Genomic DNA, 21,829 nt, shown 5'->3' with positions numbered 1-21,829 from the left:
CCAGGATCCCCTCACACACACACAGTGCAGGCAGTGGCAGTGCCAGGATCCTCTCACACACACAGGGCGGGCAGTGGCAGTGCCAGGATCCCCTCACACACAGGGCGGGCAGTGGCAGTCTCCCCTCACACACAGTGACAGGCAGTGGCAGTGCCAGGATCCCCTCACACACACAGTGCAGACAGTGGCAATGCCAGGCTCCCCTCACACACACAGTGCAGGCAGTGGCAGTGCCAACCCCCCCTCACACACACAGTGCAGACAGTGGCAGTGCCAGGCTCCCCTCACACACACAGTGCAGGCAGTGGCAGTGCCAACCCCCCCTCACACACACAGTGCAGGCAGTGGCAGTGCCAGGATCCCCTCACACACACAGTGCTGGCCAGTGGCAGTGCCAGGCTCCCCTCACACACAGGGCAGGCAGTGGCAGTGCCAGGATCCCCTCACACACACAGTGCAGGCAGTGGCAGTGCCAGGATCCCTTCACACACACAGTGCAGGCAGTGGCAGTGCCATGATCCCCTCACACACACAGTGCAGGCAGTGGCAGTGCCAGGCTCCCCTCAAACACACAGTGCAGGCAGTGGCAGTGCCAGGATCCCCTCACACACACAGGGCAGGCAGTGGCAGTGCCAGGCTCCCCTCACACACACAGTGCAGGCAGTGGCAGTGCCAGGCTCCCCTCACACACACAGGGCAGGCGGTGGCAGTGCCAGGATCCCCTCACACACAGGGCGGGCAGTAGCAGTGCCAGGCCCCCCTCACACACACACAGTGCAGGCAGTGGCAGTGCCAGGATCCCCTCACACACACAGGGCAGGCAGTGGCAGTGCCAGGATCCCCTCACTCACACAGTGCAGGCATTGGCAGTGCCAGGATCCCCTCACTCACACAGTGCAGGCATTGGCAGTGCCAGGATCCCCTCACACACACAGGGCAGGCAGTGGCAGTGCCAGGATCCCCTCACTCACACAGTGCAGGCATTGGCAGTGCCAGGATCCCCTCACACACACAGTGCAGGCAGTGGCAGTGCCAGGATCCCCTCACACACACAGGGCGGGCAGTGGCAGTGCCAGGATCCCCTCACACACACACAGTGCAGGCAGTGGCAGTGCCATGATCCCCTCACACACACAGTGCAGGCAGTGGCAGTGCCATGATCCCCTCACACACACAGGGCAAGCAGTGGCAGTGCCAGGCCCCCCTCACACACACAGTGAAGCAGTGGCAGTGCCAGGCTCCCCTCACACACACAGGGCGGGCAGTGGCAGTGGCAGGATCCCCTCACACACACAGGGCGGGCAGTGGCAGTGCCAGGATCCCCACACACACAGTGCAGACAGTGGCAGTGCCAGGATCCCCTCACACACACAGTACGGGCAGTGGCAGGATCCCCTCACACACACAGTGCAGGCAGTGGCAGTGCCAGGCTCCCCTCCCACTCACAGTACGGGCAGTGGCAGGATCCCCTCACACACACAGTGCAGGCAGTGGCAGTGCCAGGCTCCCCTCACACACACAGCGCGGGCAGTGGCAGTGCCAGGCTCCCCTCACACACACAGCGCGGGCAGTGGCAGGATCCCCTCACACACACAGTGAAGCAGTGGCAGTGCCAGGCTCCCCTCACACACACAGGGCGGGCAGTGGCAGTGGCAGGATCCCCTCACACACACAGGGCGGGCAGTGGCAGTGGCAGGATCCCCTCACACACACAGTGCAGACAGTGGCAGTGCCAGGATCCCCTCACACACTGTAAGGAATCCGCTCCACAGTTTACTGGTTGCCTTACCTTGCAGACCTGTGCAGTCCTGGAGCACCTCTCCTGATGTTTGCTGCAGCCTGGATTCACTCACCAAAGCTATACACACTCCCTCTGGTATCTACTGCAGCTGTGCAGCCTATCACTGCAACCTAGACTTGCATTCATTCATTGGAGCAGTACCTTCACACCCCCCTCCGGGGATTGGCCCGCTGGCCTTTAAGTATTGTCTTCCCATAATGCTCCCTGCCGAGCATAGTCCTAACTGGATGTCACTATCTGTTCTGCCACAAGCCCTCGCTTGTTCCTGTCTCTCATGCTGAAGCGGAGTATTCTACTTGTTGTCTGCAGCTCCAGGTTTCCTAAGGCCGGCTGCTATATTCACGCAGCGGTCTGCTCCAGTCTCCTGTGTTGTAGCTGAGTACTCTTCTTGTTCACTTCAGCTCCTTGTTCCTGGGACCGGCTGCTATATTCACGCAGCGGTCCACTCCTGTTCTCCTGTGCTGAAGCAGAGGTTTCGTCCCTGCGTCCTTCAGCCTCCTGGATTCCTGCACAGTAGCGGAGGTTTCCCTGTGTATCTTCAGCTTCCTGGTTCCTGGGGCCTACTCTTTCCCTAATCTAGAGAGGCCGTGTCCTGGTTCCTGCGCTGAGACAGAGGATTCCCTAGCCCGCTCAGGACTCTTGCGCTGTAGCACTGGTGCACCCGTGCAGCAAAGCGGTGTGCTACTCTGGTCTGCCTACCATCTCCTGTGACCAGCACCATGGGCCATGGCCGTCGCTCGCGCAGAGCCCAACCCCGCGCTCCTAAGCTGAAGCGGGGTTCTCCTGACTACATGTTGCCGAACTCTTGCCTGAACAAGGTTTATCCTGATGTCTCCTGTCCTGACCCTGGCTTCTACAACGACGACGCTGTCTTCTCCAATCCTGATCCTGCGACATATGACTACGAACTGCGCAATCCGGATCAGCCTGCGCGGTCTCAGGTCGGTGCTTTTACAACCCCACCTCAGCCTCGCGGTCCGGTCCTGGTTTGTGGCGAGCAGAACCCTGACACACACACAGTGAAGCAGTGGCAGTGCCAGGCTCCCCTCACACACACAGGGCGGGCAGTGGCAGTCTCCTCTCACACACACAGTGCAGACAGTGGCAGTCTCCCCTCACACACAGGGCGGGCAGTGGCAGTCCCGGGCCCCCTTCACACACACACAGTGCAGGCAGTGGCAGTGCCAGGATCCCCTCACACACAGTGCAGGCAGTGGCAGTGCCAGGATCCCCTCACACACAGGGCGGGCAGTGGCAGTGCCAGGCTCCCCTCACACACAGGCAGTGGCAGTGGCAGTGCCAGGCTCCCCTCACACACACAGGGCGGGCAGTGGCAGTGCCAGGATCCCCTCACACACAGTGCAGGCATTTGCAGTGCCAGGATCCCCTCACACACACAGTGCAGGCAGTGGCAGTGCCAGGCTCCCCTCACACACACAGTGCAGGCAGTGGCAGTGCCAGGCTCCCCTCATACACAGGGCGGGCAGTGGCAGTGCCAACCCCCCACCCTCATACGCACAGTGCAGGCAGTGGCAGTGCCAGGATCCCCTCACACACACAGTGCAAGCAGTGGCAGTGCCAGGATCCCCTCACACACAGTGCAGGCAGTGGCAGTGCCAGCCCCCCCTCACACACACAGTGCGGGCAGTGGCAGTGCCAGGATCCCCTCACACACACAGTGCAGGCAGTGGCAGTGCCAGGATCCCCTCACACACAGTGCAGGCAGTGGCAGTGCCAGCCCCCCCCCTCACACACACAGTGCAGGCAGTGGCAGTGCCAGCCCCCCTCACACACACACAGTGCAGGCAGTGGCAGTGCCAGGATCCCCTCACACACACAGTGCAGGCAGTGGCAGTGCCAGGATCCCCTCACACACAGTGCAGGCAGTGGCAGTGCCAGCCCCCCCCCTCACACACACAGTGCAGGCAGTGGCAGTGCCAGGCTCCACTCACACACACACAGTGTAGGCAGTGGCAGTGGCAGGATACCCTCACACACACAGTGCAGGCAGTGGCAGTGCCAGGCTCCCCTCACACACACAGTGCAGGCAGTGGCAGTGCCAGGCTCCCCTCACACACACAGTGCAGGCAGTGGCAGTGCCAGGCCCCCCTCACACACACAGTGCAGGCAGTGGCAGTGCCAGGATCCCCTCACACACACAGTGCAGGCAGTGGCAGTGGCAGTCTCCCCTCACACACAGGGCGGGCAGTGGCAGTGGCAGTCTCCCCTCACACACACAGTGCAGACAGTGGCAGTGCCAGGCTCCCCTCACACACACAGTGCAGGCAGTGGCAGTGCCAGGCTCCCCTCACACACAGGGCGGGCAGTGGCAGTGGCAGTCTCCCCTCACACACACAGTGCAGGCAGTGGCAGTGCCAGGCTCCCCTCACACACACAGTGCAGGCAGTGGCAGTGCCAGGATCCCCTCACACACACAGGGCAGGCGGTGGCAGTGCCAGGATCCCCTCACACACAGGGCGGGCAGTAGCAGTGCCAGGCCCCCCTCACACACACACAGTGCAGGCAGTGGCAGTGCCAGTCTCCTCACACACAGTGCAGGCAGTGGTGGTGCCAGTCTCCCCTCACACACAGTGCAGGCAGTGGCAGTGCCATGATCCCCTCACACACACAGTGCAGGCAGTGGCAGTGCTAGGCTCCCCTCACACACACACAGTGCAGGCAGTGGCAGTGCCAGGCTCCCCTCACACACAGTGCAGGCAGTGGCAGTGCCATGATCCCCTCACACACACAGTGCAGGCAGTGGCAGTGCCAGGCTCCCCTCACACACACAGTGCAGGCAGTGGCAGTGCCAGGATCCCCTCACACACACAGGGCAGGCAGTGGCAGTGCCAGGCTCCCCTCACACACACAGTGCAGGCAGTGGCAGTGCCATGATCCCCTCACACACACAGGGCGGGCAGTGGCAGTGCCAGGATCCCCTCACACACACAGTGCAAGCAGTGGCAGTGCCATGATCCCCTCACACACACAGGGCGGGCAGTGGCAGTGCCATGATCCCCTCACACACACAGGGCGGGCAGTGGCAGTGCCAGGATCCCCTCACACACACAGGGCGGGCAGTGGCAGTGCCAGGCCCCCCTCACACACACAGTGCAGGCAGTGGCAGTGCCAGGATCCCCTCACACACACAGTGAAGCAGTAGCAGTGCCAGTCTCCCCTCACACACACAGTACGGGCAGTGGCAGTGCCAGGATCCCCTCACACACACAGGGTGGGCAGTGGCAGTGCCAGGATCCCCTCACACACACAGGGCGGGCAGTGGCAATGCCAGGATCCCCACACACACAATGCAGACAGTGGTAGTTGCAGTCTCCCCTCACACACACAGTGCAGGCAGTGGCAGTGCCAGGATCCCCTCACACACACAGTGCAGGCAGTGGCAGTGCCAGGCTCCCCTCATACTCACAGTACGGGCAGTGGCAGTGCCAGGATCCCCACACACACAGTGCAGACAGTGGCAGTGCCAGGCTCCCCTCATACACAGGGCGGGCAGTGGCAGTGCCAGGATCCCCTCACACACACAGTGCAAGCAGTGGCAGTGCCAGGATCCCCTCACACACAGTGCAGGCAGTGGCAGTGCCAGCCCCCCCTCACACACACAGTGCGGGCAGTGGCAGTGCCAGGATCCACTCACACACACAGTGCAGGCAGTGGCAGTGCCAGGATCCCCTCACACACAGTGCAGGCAGTGGCAGTGCCAGGATCCCTTCACACACAGTGCGGGCAGTGGCAGTGCCAGCCCCCCCCTCACACACACAGTGCAGGCAGTGGCAGTGCCAGGCTCCCCACACACACAGTGTAGGCAGTGGCAGTGGCAGGATACCCTAAAACACACAGTGCAGGCAGTGGCAGTGCCAGGCTCCCCTCACACACACACAGTGCAGGCAGTGGCAGTGCCAGGCCCCCCTCACACACACAGTGCAGGCAGTGGCAGTGCCAGGCCCCCCTACACACACACAGTGCAGGCAGTGGCAGTGCCAGGCTCCCCTCACACACACAGTGCAGGCAGTGGCAGTGCCAGGCTCCCCTCACACACACAGTGCAGGCAGTGGCAGTGCCAGGATCCCCTCACACACACACAGTGCAGGCAGTGGCAGTGCCAGGATCCTCTCACACACACAGGGCGGGCAGTGGCAGTGCCAGGATCCCCTCACACACAGGGCGGGCAGTGGCAGTCTCCCCTCACACACAGTGCAGGCAGTGGCGGTGCCAGGATCCCCTCACACACACACAGTGCAGGCAGTGGCAGTGCCAGGATCCTCTCACACACACAGGGCGGGCAGTGGCAGTGCCAGGATCCCCTCACACACAGGGCGGGCAGTGGCAGTCTCCCCTCACACACAGTGCAGGCAGTGGCAGTGCCAGGATCCCCTCACACACACAGTGCAGACAGTGGCAATGCCAGGCTCCCCTCACACACACAGTGCAGGCAGTGGCAGTGCCAACCCCCCCTCACACACACAGTGCAGACAGTGGCAGTGCCAGGCTCCCCTCACACACAGGGCAGGCAGTGGCAGTGCCAGGATCCCCTCACACACAGTGCAGGCAGTGGCAGTGCCAGGATCCCTTCACACACACAGTGCAGGCAGTGGCAGTGCCATGATCCCCTCACACACACAGTGCAGGCAGTGGCAGTGCCAGGCTCCCCTCACACACACAGTGCAGGCAGTGGCAGTGCCAGGATCCCCTCACACACACAGGGCAGGCAGTGGCAGTGCCAGGCTCCCCTCACACACACAGTGCAGGCAGTGGCAGTGCCAGGCTCCCCTCACACACACAGGGCAGGCGGTGGCAGTGCCAGGATCCCCTCACACACAGGGCGGGCAGTAGCAATGCCAGGCCCCCCTCACACACACAGGGCAGGCAGTGGCAGTGCCAGGATCCCCTCACTCACACAGTGCAGGCATTGGCAGTGCCAGGATCCCCTCACACACACAGTGCAGGCAGTGGCAGTGCCAGGATCCCCTCACACACACAGGGCGGGCAGTGGCAGTGCCAGGATCCCCTCACTCACACAGTGCAGGCATTGGCAGTGCCAGGATCCCCTCACACACACAGTGCAGGCAGTGGCAGTGCCAGGATCCCCTCACACACACAGGGCGGGCAGTGGCAGTGCCATGATCCCCTCACACACACAGTGCAGGCAGTGGCAGTGCCATGATCCCCTCACACACACAGGGCAAGCAGTGGCAGTGCCAGGCTCCCCTCACACACACAGGGCAGGCAGTGGCAGTGGCAGGATCCCCTCACACACACAGGGCGGGCAGTGGCAGTGCCAGGATCCCCACACACACAGTGCAGACAGTGGCAGTGCCAGGCTCCCCTCCCACACACAGTGAAGCAGTGGCAGTGCCAGGCTCCCCTCACACACACAGGGCGGGCAGTGGCAGTGGCAGGATCCCCACACACACAGTGCAGACAGTGGCAGTGCCAGGCTCCCCTCCCACTCACAGTACGGGCAGTGGCAGTGCCAGGCTCCCCTCACACACACAGCGCGGGCAGTGGCAGTGGCAGTCTCCTCTCACACACACAGTGCAGACAGTGGCAGTGCCAGGCTCCCCTCACACACAGGGCGGGCAGTGGCAGTCTCCCCTCACACACAGGGCGGGCAGTGGCAGACCCGGGCCCCCTTCACACACACAGTGCAGGCAGTGGCAGTGCCAGGCTCCCCTCACACACAGGGCGGGCAGTGGCAGTCTCCCCACACACACAGGGCAGGCAGTGGCAGACCCGGGCCCCCTTCACACACACAGTGCAGGCAGTGGCAGTGCCAGGATCCCCTCACACACAGTGCAGGCAGTGGCAGTGCCAGGATACCCTCACACACAGGGCGGGCAGTGGCAGTGCCAGGCTCCCCTCACACACAGGCAGTGGCAGTGGCAGTGCCAGGCTCCCCTCACACACACAGGGCGGGCAGTGGCAGTGCCAGGATCCCCTCACACACAGTGCAGGCATTTGCAGTGCCAGGATCCCCTCACACACACAGTGTAGGCAGTGGCAGTGCCAGGATCCCCTCACACACACAGTGCAAGCAGTGGCAGTGCCAGGATCCCCTCACACACAGTGCAGGCAGTGGCAGTGCCAGCCCCCCCTCACACACACAGTGCGGGCAGTGGCAGTGCCAGGATCCACTCACACACACAGTGCAGGCAGTGGCAGTGCCAGGATCCCCTCACACACAGTGCAGGCAGTGGCAGTGCCAGCCCCCCCCCCTCACACACACAGTGCAGGCAGTGGCAGTGCCAGGCTCCACTCACACACACACAGTGTAGGCAGTGGCAGTGGCAGGATACCCTCACACACACAGTGCAGGCAGTGGCAGTGCCAGGCTCCCCTCACACACACAGTGCAGGCAGTGGCAGTGCCAGGCTCCCCTCACACACACAGTGCAGGCAGTGGCAGTGCCAGGCCCCCCTCACACACACAGTGCAGGCAGTGGCAGTGCCAGGATCCCCTCACACACACAGTGCAGGCAGTGGCAGTGGCAGTCTCCCCTCACACACAGGGCGGGCAGTGGCAGTGGCAGTCTCCCCTCACACACACAGTGCAGACAGTGGCAGTGGCAGTGCCAGGCCCCCCTACACACACACACAGTGCAGGCAGTGGCAGTGCCAGGCTCCCCTCACACACACAGTGCAGGCAGTGGCAGTGCCAGGCTCCCCTCACACACACAGTGCAGGCAGTGGCAGTGCCAGGATCCCCTCACACACACAGTGCAGGCAGTGGCAGTGGCAGTCTCCCCTCACACACACAGTGCAGGCAGTGGCAGTGCCAGGATCCCCTCACACACAGGGCGGGCAGTAGCAGTGCCAGGCCCCCCTCACACACACACAGTGCAGGCAGTGGCAGTGCCAGGCCCCCCTCACACACACACAGTGCAGGCAGTGGCAGTGCCAGGATCCCCTCACACACACAGGGCGGGCAGTGGCAGTGCCATGATCCCCTCACACACAAAGTGCAGGCAGTGGCAGTGCCATGATCCCCTCACACACACAGTGCAGGCAGTGGCAGTGCCAGGCCCCCCTCACACACACACAGTGCAGGCAGTGGCAGTGCCATGATCCCCTCACACACACAGGGCGGGCAGTGGCAGTGCCAGGATCCCCTCACACACACAGGGCGGGCAGTGGCAGTGCCAGGATCCCCTCACACACACAGTGCAAGCAGTGGCAGTGCCATGATCCCCTCACACACACAGGGCGGGCAGTGGCAGTGCCAGGATCCCCTCACACACACAGGGCGGGCAGTGGCAGTGCCAGGCCCCCCTCACACACACAGTGCAGGCAGTGGCAGTGCCATGATCCCCTCACACACACAGTGCAGGCAGTGTCAGTGCCAGGCTCCCCTCACACACACAATGCAGGCAGTGGCAGTGCCAGGATCCCCTCACATACACAGTGCAAGCAGTGGCAGTGCCAGGATCCCCTCACACACACAGGGCGGGCAGTGGCAGTGCCAGGATCCCCTCACACACACAGTGAAGCAGTAGCAGTGCCAGGCCCCCCTCACACACACAGGGTGGGCAGTGGCAGTGCCAGGATCCCCTCACACACACAGGGCGGGCAGTGGCAGTGCCAGGATCCCCACACACACAATGCAGACAGTGGTAGTTGCAGTCTCCCCTCACACACACAGTGCAGGCAGTGGCAGTGCCAGGATCCCCTCACACACACAGTGCAGGCAGTGGCAGTGCCAGGCTCCCCTCACACACACAGTGCAGGCAGTGGCAGTGCCAGGATCCCCACACACACAGTGCAGACAGTGGCAGTGGCAGTCTCCCCTCACACACACAGGGCAGACAGTGGCAGCGCCAGGATCCCCTCACACACAGTGAAGCAGTGGCAGTGCCAGGCTCCCCTCACACACACAGGGCGGGGCAGTGGCAGTGGCAGTCTCCCCTCACACACACAGGGCGGGCAGTGGCAGTGCCAGGCTCCCCTCACACACACAGGGCGGGCAGTGGCAGTGCCAGGCTCCCCTTACACACACAGTGCAGGCAGTGGCAGTGCCAGGCTCCCCTCACACACACAGGGCGGGCAGTGGCAGTGCCAGGCTCCCCTTACACACACAGTGCAGGCAGTGGCAGTGCCAGGCTCCCCTCACACACAGTGCAGGCAGTGGCAGTGCCAGGATCCCCTCACACACAGGGCGGGCAGTGGCAGTGCCAGGCTCCCCTCACACACACAGGGCAGGCAGTGGCAGTGCCAGGCTCCCCTCACACACACAGGGCGGGCAGTGGCAGTGCCAGGCTCCCCTTACACACACAGTGCAGGCAGTTGCAGTGCCAGGATCCCCTCACACACACAGGGCGGGCAGTGGCAGTGCCAGGCTCCCCTCACACACAGGGCAGGCTGTGGCAGAGCCAGGCTCCCCTCACACACACAGGGCAGGCAGTGTCAGTGCCAGGATCCCCTCACACACACAGGGCGGGCAGTGTCAGTGCCAGGATCCCCTCACACACACAGTGCAGGCAGTGGCAGTGCCAGGATCCCCTCACACACAGTGCAGGCAGTGGCAGTGCCAGGCTCCCCTCACACACACAGGGCGGGCAGTGGCAGTGCCAGGCTCCCCTAACACACACAGTGCGGGCAGTGGCAGTGCCAGGCTCCCCTCACACACACAGTGCGGGCAGTGGCAGTGCCAGGCTCCCCTCACACACACAGTGCGGGCAGTGGCAGTGCCAGGATCCCCTCACACACAGTGCAGGCAGTGGCAGTGCCAGGCTCCCCTCACACACACAGTGCGGGCAGTGGCAGTGCCAGGCTCCCCTCACACACAGTGCAGGCAGTGGCAGTGCCATGATCCCCTCACACACACAGTGCAGGCAGTGGCAGTGCCAGGCTCCCCTCACACACACAGTGCAGGCAGTGGCAGTGCCAGGATCCCCTCACACACACAGGGCAGGCAGTGGCAGTGCCAGGCTCCCCTCACACACACAGTGCAGGCAGTGGCAGTGCCAGGATCCCCTCACACACACAGGGCAGGCGGTGGCAGTGCCAGGATCCCCTCACACACAGGGCGGGCAGTAGCAGTGCCAGGCCCCCCTCACACACACACAGTGCAGGCAGTGGCAGTGCCAGGATCCCCTCACACACACAGGGCGGGCAGTGGCAGTGCCAGGATCCCCTCACACACAAAGTGCAGGCAGTGGCAGTGCCATGATCCCCTCACACACACAGTGCAGGCAGTGGCAGTGCCATGATCCCCTCACACACACAGGGCGGGGCAGTGGCAGTGCCAGGATCCCCTCACACACACAGTGCAAGCAGTGGCAGTGCCATGATCCCCTCACACACACAGGGCGGGCAGTGGCAGTGCCATGATCCCCTCACACACACAGGGCGGGCAGTGGCAGTGCCAGGATCCCCTCACACACACAGGGCGGGCAGTGGCAGTGCCAGGCCCCCCTCACACACACAGTGCAGGCAGTGGCAGTGCCATGATCCCCTCACACACACAGTGCAGGCAGTGTCAGTGCCAGGCTCCCCTCACACACAATGCAGGCAGTGGCTGTGCCATGATCCCCTCACACACACAGGGCGGGCAGTGGCAGTGCCAGGATCCCCTCACATACACAGTGCAAGCAGTGGCAGTGCCAGGATCCCCTCACACACACAGGGCGGGCAGTGTCAGTGCCAGGCTCCCCTCACACACACAATGCAGGCAGTGGCTGTGCCATGATCCCCTCACACACACAGGGCGGGCAGTGGCAGTGCCAGGATCCCCTCACATACACAGTGCAAGCAGTGGCAGTGCCAGGATCCCCTCACACACACAGGGCGGGCAGTGGCAGTGCCAGGATCCCCTCACACACACAGTGAAGCAGTAGCAGTGCCAGTCTCCCCTCACACACACAGGGCGGGCAGTGGCAGTGGCAGGATCCCCTCACACACACAGGGTGGGCAGTGGCAGTGCCAGGATCCCCTCACACACACAGGGCGGGCAGTGGCAGTGCCAGGATCCCCACACACACAATGCAGGCAGTGGTAGTTGCAGTCTCCCCTCACACACAGTGCAGGCAGTGGCAGTGCCAGGATCCCCTCACACACACAGTGCAGGCAGTGGCAGTGCCAGGCTCCCCTCATACTCACAGTACGGGCAGTGGCAGTGCCAGGATCCCCACACACACACAGGGCGGGCAGTGGCAGTGCCAGGCTCCCCTCACACACAGGGCAGACAGTGGCAGCGCCAGGATCCCCTCACACACAGTGAAGCAGTGGCAGTGCCAGGCTCCCCTCACACACACAGGGCGGGGCAGTGGCAGTCTCCCCTCACACACACAGGGCGGGCAGTGGCAGTGCCAGGCTCCCCTCACACACAGGGCGGGCAGTGGCAGTGCCAGGCTCCCCTTACACACACAGTGCAGGCAGTGGCAGTGCCAGGCTCCCCTCACACACACAGGGCAGTGGCAGTGGCAGTGCCAGGCTCCCCTCACACACACAGGGCGGGCAGTGGCAGTGCCAGGCTCCCCTCACACACAGGGCGGGCAGTGGCAGTGCCAGGCTCCCCTTACACACACAGTGCAGGCAGTGGCAGTGCCAGGCTCCCCTCACACACATAGGGCGGGCAGTGGCAGTGCCAGGCTCCCCTTACACACACAGTGCAGGCAGTGGCAGTGCCAGGCTCCCCTCACACACAGTGCAGGCAGTGGCAGTGCCAGGATCCCCTCACACACAGGGCGGGCAGTGGCAGTGCCAGGCTCCCCTCACACACACAGGGCAGGCAGTGGCAGTGCCAGGCTCCCCTCACACACACAGGGCGGGCAGTGGCAGTGCCAGGCTCCCCTTACACACACAGTGCAGGCAGTTGCAGTGCCAGGATCCCCTCACACACACAGGGCGGGCAGTGGCAGTGCCAGGCTCCCCTCACACACACAGGGCAGACAGTGGCAGTGCCAGGCTCCCCTCACACACACAGGGCGGGCAGTGGCAGTGCCAGGCTCCCCTCACACACACAGGGCGGGCAGTGGCAGTGCCAGGCTCCCCTCACACACACAGGGCGGGCAGTGGCAGTGCCAGGCTCCCCTCACACACAGTGCAGGCAGTGGCAGTGCCAGGATCCCCTCACACACAGGGCGGGCAGTGGCAGTGCCAGGCTCCCCTCACACACAGGGCAGGCTGTGGCAGAGCTAGGCTCCCCTCACACACACAGGGCGGGCAGTGGCAGTGCCAGGCTCCCCTCACACACACAGGGCAGGCTGTGGCAGAGCCAGGCTCCCCTCACACACACAGGGCGGGCAGTGGCAGTGGCAGGATCCCCTCACACACACAGGGCGGGCAGTGTCAGTGCCAGGATCCCCTCACACACACAGTGCAGGCAGTGGCAGTGCCAGGATCCCCTCACACACAGTGCAGGCAGTGGCAGTGCCAGGCTCCCCTCACACACACAGGGCGGGCAGTGGCAGTGCCAGGCTCCCCTCACACACACAGTGCGGGCAGTGGCAGTGCCAGGCTCCCCTCACACACACAGTGCGGGCAGTGGCAGTGCCAGGCTCCCCTCACACACACAGTGCAGGCAGTGGCAGTGCCAGGATCCCCTCACACACAGTGCAGGCAGTGGCAGTGCCAGGCTCCCCTCACACACACAGTGCGGGCAGTGGCAGTGCCAGGCTCCCCTCACACACACAGGGGGGGCAGTGGCAGTGCCAGGCTCCCCTCACACACACAGTGCGGGCAGTGGCAGTGCCAGGCTCCCCTCACACACACAGGGCGGGCAGTGGCAGTGCCAGGATCCCCTTACACACACAGTGCAGGCAGTGGCAGTGCCAGGCTCCCCTCACACACAGGGCGGGCAGTGGCAGTGCCAGGATCCCCTCACACACACAGGGCGGGCAGTGGCAGTGGCAGTGCCAGGCTCCCCTCACACACACAGGGCAGGCAGTGGCAGTGCCAGGCTCCCCTCACACACACAGGGCGGGCAGTGGCAGTGCCAGGCTCCCCTTACACACACAGTGCAGGCAGTGGCAGTGCCAGGCTCCCCTCACACACAGTGCAGGCAGTGGCAGTGCCAGGCTCCCCTCACACACACAGGGCGGGCAGTGGCAGTGCCAGGATCCCCTCACACACAGGGCGGGCAGTGGCAGTGCCAGGATCCCCTCACACACAGGGCGGGCAGTGGCAGTGCCAGTCTCCCCTCACACACACAGTGCAGGCAGTGGCAGTGCCAGGCTCCCCTCACACACACAGGGCAGGCAGTGGCAGTGCCAGGCTCCCCTCACACACACAGGGCGGGCAGTGGCAGTGCCAGGCTCCCCTTACACACACAGTGCAGGCAGTGGCAGTGCCAGGATCCCCTCACACACACAGGGCGGGCAGTGGCAGTGCCAGGCTCCCCTCACACACACAGGGCAGGCAGTGGCAGTGCCAGGCTCCCCTCACACACACAGGGCGGGCAGTGGCAGTGCCAGGCTCCCCTTACACACAGTGCAGGCAGTGGCAGTGCCAGGATCCCCTCACACACAGGGCGGGCAGTGGCAGAGCCAGGCTCCCCTCACACACACAGGGCGGGCAGTGGCAGTGGCAGGCTCCCCTCACACACACAGGGCGGGCAGTGGCAGTAGCAGGCTCCCCTCACACACACAGGGCGGGCAGTGGCAGTGCCAGGATCCCCTCACACATAGTGCAGGCAGTGGCAGTGCCAGGCTCCCCTCACACACACAGGGCAGGCAGTGGCAGTGCCAGGCTCCCCTCACACACACAGGGCGGGGCAGTGTCAGTGCCAGGATCCCCTCACACACACAGTGCAGGCAGTGGCAGTGCCAGGATCCCCTCACACACAGTGCAGGCAGTGGCAGTGCCAGGCTCCCCTCACACACACAGGGCAGGCAGTGGCAGTGCCAGGCTCCCCTCACACACACAGGGCGGGCAGTGGCAGTGCCAGGCTCCCCTCACACACACAGTGTAGGCAGTGGCAGTGCCAGGCTCCCCTCACACACACAGTGCGGGCAGTGGCAGTGCCAGGCTCCCCTCACACACACACAGGGCGGGCAGTGGCAGTGGCAGTCTCCCCTCACACACAGGGCAGACAGTGGCAGTGGCAGTCTCCCCTCACACACAGGCAGTGGCAGTGCCAGGCTCCCCTCACACACAGGCAGTGGCAGTGCCAGGATCCCCTCACACACAGTGCAGGCAGTGGCAGTGCCAGGCTCCCCTCACACACAGTGCAGGCAGTGACAGTGCCAGGATCCCCTCACACACACAGGGCGGGCAGTGGCAGTGCCAGGATCCCCTCACACACAGTGCAGGCAGTGACAGTGCCAGGATCCCCTCACACACACAGGGCGGGCAGTGGCAGTGCCAGGATCCCCTCACACACACAGTGTAGGCAGTGGCAGTGCCAGGCTCCCCTCACACACACAGTGCAGGCAGTGGCAGTGCCAGGCTCCCCTCACACACACAGTGCAGGCAGTGGCAGTGGCAGGCTCACCTCACACACACAGGGCGGGCAGTGGCAGTGCCAGGATCCCCTCACACACAGTGCAGGCAGTGACAGTGCCAGGATCCCCTCACACACACAGGGCGGGCAGTGGCAGTGCCAGGATCCCCTCACACACACAGTGTAGGCAGTGGCAGTGCCAGGCTCCCCTCACACACACAGTGCAGGCAGTGGCAGTGCCAGGCTCCCCTCACACACACAGTGCAGGCAGTGGCAGTGCCAGGCTCCCCTCACACACACAGTGCAGGCAGTGGCAGTGCCAGGCTCCCCTCACACACACAGGGCAGGCAGTGGCAGTGCCAGGATCCCCTCACACACACAGTGCAGGCAGTGGCAGTGCCAGGATCCCCTCACACACACAGTGCAGGCAGTGGCAGTGCCAGGATCCCCTCACACACACAGTGCAGGCAGTGGCAGTGCCAGGATCCCCACACACACAGTGCAGACAGTGGCAGTGCCAGGATCCCCTCACACACACAGTGCAGGCAGTGGCAGTGCCAGGATCCCCTCACACACACAGTGCAGGCAGTGGCAGTGCCAGGCTCCCCTCACACACACAGCGCGGGCAGTGGCAGTGCCAGGATCCCCTCACACACACAGTGAAGCAGTGGCAGTGCCAGGCTCCCCTCACACACACAGGGCGGGCAGTGGCAGTGGCAGTCTCCCCTCACACACAGTGCGGGCAGTGGCAGTGCCAGGATCCCCTCACACACAGTGCAGACAGTGGCAGTGGCAGTCTCCCCTCACACACACAGGGCGGGCAGTGGCAGTGCCAGGCTCCCCTCACACACAGTGCAGGCAGTGGCAGTGCCAGGCTCCCCTCACACACACAGGGCGGGCAGTGTCAGTGCCAGTATCCCCTCACACACACAGGGCGGGCAGTGGCAGTGCCAGGATCCCCTCACACACAGTGCAGGCAGTGGCAGTGCCAGGCTCCCCTCACACACACAGGGCGGGCAGTGTCAGTGCCAGTATCCCCTCACACACACAGGGCGGGCAGTGGCAGTGCCAGGATCCCCTCACACACAGTGCAGGCAGTGGCAGTGCCAGGCTCCCGTCACACACAGGGCGGGCAGTGGCAGTGCCAGGCTCCCCTCACACACAGTGCAGGCAGTGGCAGTGCCAGGCCCCCCTCACACACAGTGCGGGCAGTGGCAGTGGCAGGCTCCCCTCACACACACAGGGCGGGCAGTGGCAGTGCCAGGCTCCCCTCACACACACAGTGCAGGCAGTGGCAGTGCCAGGCCCCCCTCACACACACAGTGCAAGCAGTGGCAGTGGCAGGCTCCCCTCACACACACAGGGCGGGCAGTGGCAGTGCCAGGATCCCCTCACACACACAGGGCGGGCAGTGGCAGTGCCAGGCTCCCCTCACACACACAGTGCAAGCAGTGGCAGTGCCAGGCTCCCCTCACACACACAGGGCGGGCAGTGGCAGTGCCAGGCCCCCCTCACACACACAGGGCGGGCAGTGGCAGTGCCAGGATCCCCTCACACACCCAGGGCGGGCAGTGGCAGTGCCAGGATCCCCTCACACACACAGGGCGGGCAGTGGCAGTGCCAGGATCCCCTCACACACACAGGGCGGGCAGTGGCAGTGCCAGGATCCCCTCACACACACAGGGCAGGCAGTGGCAGTGCCAGGCTCCCGTCACACACAGGGCGGGCAGTGGCAGTGCCAGGCCCCCCTCACACACAGTGCGGGCAGTGGCAGTGGCAGGCTCCCCTCACACACACAGGGCGGGCAGTGGCAGTGCCAGGCTCCCCTCACACACACAGTGCAGGCAGTGGCAGTGCCAGGCCCCCCTCACACACACAGTGCAGGCAGTGGCAGTGGCAGGCTCCCCTCACACACACAGGGCGGGCAGTGGCAGTGCCAGGATCCCCTCACACACACAGGGCGGGCAGTGGCAGTGCCAGGCTCCCCTCACACACACAGTGCAAGCAGTGGCAGTGCCAGGCTCCCCTCACACACACAGGGCGGGCAGTGGCAGTGCCAGGCCCCCCTCACACACACAGGGCGGGCAGTGGCAGTGCCAGGATCCCCTCACACACCCAGGGCGGGCAGTGGCAGTGCCAGGATCCCCTCACACACACAGGGCGGGCAGTGGCAGTGCCAGGATCCCCTCACACACACAGGGCGGGCAGTGGCAGTGCCAGGATCCCCTCACACACACAGGGCAGGCAGTGGCAGTGCCAGGCTCCCCTCACACACACAGGGCGGGCAGTGGCAGTGCCAGGATCCCCCCACACACAGTGCAGGCAGTGGCAGTGGCAGGCTCCCCTCACACACACAGGGCGGGCAGTGGCAGTGGCAGGCTCCCCTCACACACACAGGGCGGGCAGTGGCAGTGGCAGGCTCCCCTCACACACACAGGGCGGGCAGTGGCAGTGCCAGGCTCCCCTCACACACACAGTGCAGGCAGTGGCAGTGCCAGGCTCCCCTCACACACACAGTGCAGGCAGTGGCAGTGCCAGGATCCCCTCACACACACAGTGCAGGCAGTGGCAGTGCCAGGCTCCCCTCACACACACACACAGTGCAGGCAGTGGCAGTGCCAGGCTCCCCTCACACACAGGGCGGGCAGTGGCAGTGCCAGGCTCCCCTCACACACACACAGTGCAGGCATTGGCAGTGCCAGGGCCCCCTCACACACACACACAGTGCAGGCAGTGGCAGTGCCAGCCTCCCCTCACACACAGGGCGGGCAGTGGCAGTGCCAGGCTCCCCTCACACACAGGGCGGGGCAGTGGCAGTGCCAGGCTCCCCTCACACACACAGGGCGGGCGGGCAGTGGCAATGCCAGGTTCCCCTCACACACAGGGCGGGCAGTGGCAGTGCCAGGATCCCCTCACACACAGGGCGGGCAGTGGCAGTGCCAGGCTCCCCTCACACACAGGGCGGGCAGTGGCAGTGGCAGTCTCCCCTCACACACAGGGCGGGCAGTGGCAGTGCCAGGCTCCCCTCACACACAGGGCGGGCAGTGGCAGTGCCAGGCTCCCCTCACACACACAGTGCAGGCAGTGGCAGTGCCAGGCTCCCCTCACACACACAGGGCGGGCAGTGTCAGTGCCAGGATCCCCTCACACACACAGTGCAGGCAGTGGCAGTGCCAGGCTCCCCTCACACACAGTGCAGGCAGTGGCAGTGCCAGGATCCCCTCACACACACAGGGCGGGCAGTGGCAGTGCCAGGATCCCCTCACACACACAGGGCGGGCAGTGGCAGTGCCAGGCTCCCCTCACACACACAGTGCAGGCAGTGGCAGTGCCAGGCTCCCCTCACACACACAGGGCGGGGCAGTGGCAGTGCCAGGCTCCCCTCACACACACAGTGCAGGCAGTGGCAGTGCCAGGATCCCCTCACACACACAGGGCGGGGCAGTGGCAGTGCCAGGCTCCCCTCACACACACAGGGCGGGCGGGCAGTGGCAATGCCAGGTTCCCCTCACACACACAGGGCGGGGCAGTGGCAGTGCCAGGCTCCCCTCACACACACAGGGCGGGCAGTGGCAGTGCCAGGATCCCCTCACACACACAGGGCGGGCAGTGGCAATGCCAGGTTCCCCTCACACACAGTGCAGGCAGTGGCAGTGCCAGGCTCCCCTCACACACACAGTGCAGGCAGTGGCAGTGCCAGGCTCCCCTCACACACAGGGCGGGCAGTGGCAGTGCCAGGCTCCCCTCACACACAGGGCGGGCAGTGGCAGTGCCAGGCTCCCCTCACACACAGTGCAGGCAGTGTCAGTGGCAGTCTCCCCTCACACACAGTGCAGGCAGTGGCAGTGCCAGGCTCCCCTCACACACAGTGCAGGCAGTGGCAGTGCCAGGCTCCCCTCACACACAGTGCAGGCAGTGGCAGTGCCAGGCTCCCCTCACACACACAGTGCAGGCAGTGGCAGTGCCAGGCTCCCCTCACACACAGTGCAGGCAGTGTCAGTGGCAGTCTCCCCTCACACACAGTGCAGGCAGTGGCAGTGCCAGGCTCCCCTCACACACAGTGCAGGCAGTGTCAGTGGCAGTCTCCCCTCACACACAGTGCAGGCAGTGGCAGTGCCAGGCTCCCCTCACACACACAGGGCGGGCAGTGGCAGTGCCAGGCTCCCCTCATACACAGGGTGGGCAGTGGCAGTGCCAGGATCCCCTCACACACACAGGGCGGGCAGTGGCAGTGCCAGGATCCCCTCACACACAGGGCGGGCAGTGGCAGTGCCAGGCTCCCCTCACAAACAGGGCGGGCAGTGGCAGTGGCAGTCTCCCCTCACACACAGGGCGGGCAGTGGCAGTGCCAGGCTCCCCTCACACACACAGTGCAGGCAGTGGCAGTGCCAGTCTCCCCTCACACACACAGGGCAGGCAGTGGCAGTGCCAGGCTCCCCTCACACACACAGTGCAGGCAGTGGCAGTGCCAGGATCCCCTCACACACAGTGCAGGCAGTGGCAGTGCCAGGATCCCCTCACACACAGTGCAGGCAGTAGCAGTGCCAGCCCCCCTCACACACACATTGCAGGCAGTGGCAGTGCCAGGATCCCCTCACACACAGTGCAGGCAGTGGCAGAGCCAGGCCCCCCTCACACACACACAGGGCGGGCAGTGGCAGTGCCAGGCTCCCCTCACACACAGGGCGGGCAGTGGCAGTGCCAGGCTCCCCTCACACACACAGGGCGGGCAGTGGCAGTGCCAGGATCCCCTCACACACAGGGCGGGCAGTGGCAGTGCCAGGCTCCCCTCACAAACAGGGCGGGCAGTGGCAGTCTCCCCTCACACACAGGGCGGGCAGTGGCAGTGCCAGGCTCCCCTCACACACACAGTGCAGGCAGTAGCAGTGCCAGGATCCCCTCACACACAGTGCAGGCAGTGTCAGTGCCAGGCTCCCCTCACACACACAGGGCAGGCAGTGGCAGTGCCAGGCTCCCCTCACACACACAGGGCGGGCAGTGGCAGTGCCAGGATCCCCTCACACACACAGGGCGGGCAGTGGCAGTGCCAGTCTCCCCTCACACATTACCTCTAAAGCATCCCTCCATTTAGAGGCATGCGGCTTCGCCCTGCGCTCGCACTCCTGTGCCGCCTCCTGTGTGCTCTGTGATTGGCTGAGCTCCCTGCATAGCTCCTCCTCTCTGTCGCCGGCTTGCTGCAGTTGCTGAGAGATCTGTGACAGCAGCTCCTGCAGCCGGTGCTGCTGCAGCCTCCTCCCTGCAATCTCCGCCGCGGCCTTCAGGCTCCGCGCCTCCAGCGCACAAAGAAGTGCGTCCCTGGGAACCTGCCACCGCAGATCTGTGCAGTGACGCTGCAAACCGCGCAGCCAATCGCAGAGCGCAGCTGCTGCAGAACTCGCCAACCTTATCGACTCCGAATTAAACTGCGGTTCACCCACTGCGTGCGTCAGCGACAAGAAGACGGCGTCAGACATACCACGAACAGGAAAAAACTGCAACTCCTGAGACCGGGGAGAGAGAGTCAAATCATCTGGGGCGCGCACCCGAGGAAGGGGCGCGCACCCGAGGAAGGGGCGTGCACAAGAGGAAGGGGCGAGGCGCGTACCCGAGGAAGGGGCGAGGCGCGCACCCGAGGAAGGGGCGAGGCGCGCACCCGAGGAAGGGGCGAGGCGCGCACCTGAGGAAGGGGCGAGGCGCGTACCCGACGAAGGGCGAGGCGCGAACCCGAGGAAGGGGCGAGGCGCGCACCCGAGGAAGGGGCGAGGCGCGTACCCGACGAAGGGCGAGGCGCGAACCCGAGGAAGGGGCGAGGCGCGTACCCGAGGAAGGGGCGAGCGCGTACCCGAGGAAGGGGCGAGCGCGCACCCGAGGAAGGGGCGAGGTGCGCACCCGAGGAAGGGGCGAGGCGCGTACCCGAGGAAGGGGCGAGCGCGCACCCGAGGAAGGGGCGATCGTGTACCCGAGGAAGGGGCGAGGCGCGTACACGAGGAAGGGGCGAGGCGCACACCCGAGGAAGGGTCGAGGCGCGAACCCGAGGAAGGGGCGAGGCGCGTACCCGACGAAGGGCGAAGCGCGAACCCGAGGAAGGGGCGAGGCGCGTACCCGAGGAAGGGGCGAGGCGCGCACCCGAGGAAGGGGCGCGCACCCGAGGAAGGGGCGAGGCGCGTACCCGAGGAAGGGGCGAGGCGCGCACCCGAGGAAGGGGCGAGGCGCGTACCCGAGGAAGGGGCGAGCGCGCACCCGAGAAGGGGCGAGGCGCGCACCCGAGGAAGGGGCGAGGCGCGCACCCGAGGAAGGGGCGAGGCGCGTACCTGAGGAAGGGGCGAGGCGCGTACCTGAGGAAGGGGCGAGGCGCGCACCTGAGGAAGGGGCGAGGCGCGCACCCGAGGAAGGGGCGAGGCACGAATCCGACGAAGGGGCGAGGCGCGCACCCGACGAAGGGGCGAGGCGCGCACCCGAGGAAGGGGCGAGGCGCGCACCCGAGGAAGGGGCGAGGCGCGCACCCGAGGAAGGGGCGAGGCGCGCACCCGAGGAAGGGGCGAGGCGCGCACCCGAGGAAGGGGCGAGGCGCGCACCCGAGGAAGGGGCGAGGCGCGCACCCGAGGAAGGGGCGAGCGTGTACCCGAAGGGGCG

The 21,829-nt window shown here is 65.2% G+C and overlaps 1 protein-coding gene across 1 annotated transcript in view; it reads right to left on the bottom strand.

Annotated features, from left to right (window-relative positions):
• LOC142473341 (dynein heavy chain domain-containing protein 1-like) overlaps positions 1-21,829 on the bottom strand; it is a 434,059-nt gene that overhangs the window by 207,721 nt on the left and 204,509 nt on the right. The window contains exon 18 of the mRNA XM_075580578.1: positions 20,266-20,697. Coding sequence (XP_075436693.1) covers positions 20,266-20,697 — 432 coding nt within the window. The remainder of the gene's footprint in view (positions 1-20,265; positions 20,698-21,829) is intronic.

This window comes from Ascaphus truei (assembly GCF_040206685.1).
Source record: "Ascaphus truei isolate aAscTru1 chromosome 3 unlocalized genomic scaffold, aAscTru1.hap1 SUPER_3_unloc_4, whole genome shotgun sequence".
Classification (NCBI taxonomy): domain Eukaryota; kingdom Metazoa; phylum Chordata; class Amphibia; order Anura; family Ascaphidae; genus Ascaphus; species Ascaphus truei.
This window is presented reverse-complemented; position numbering and strand designations above follow the sequence as displayed.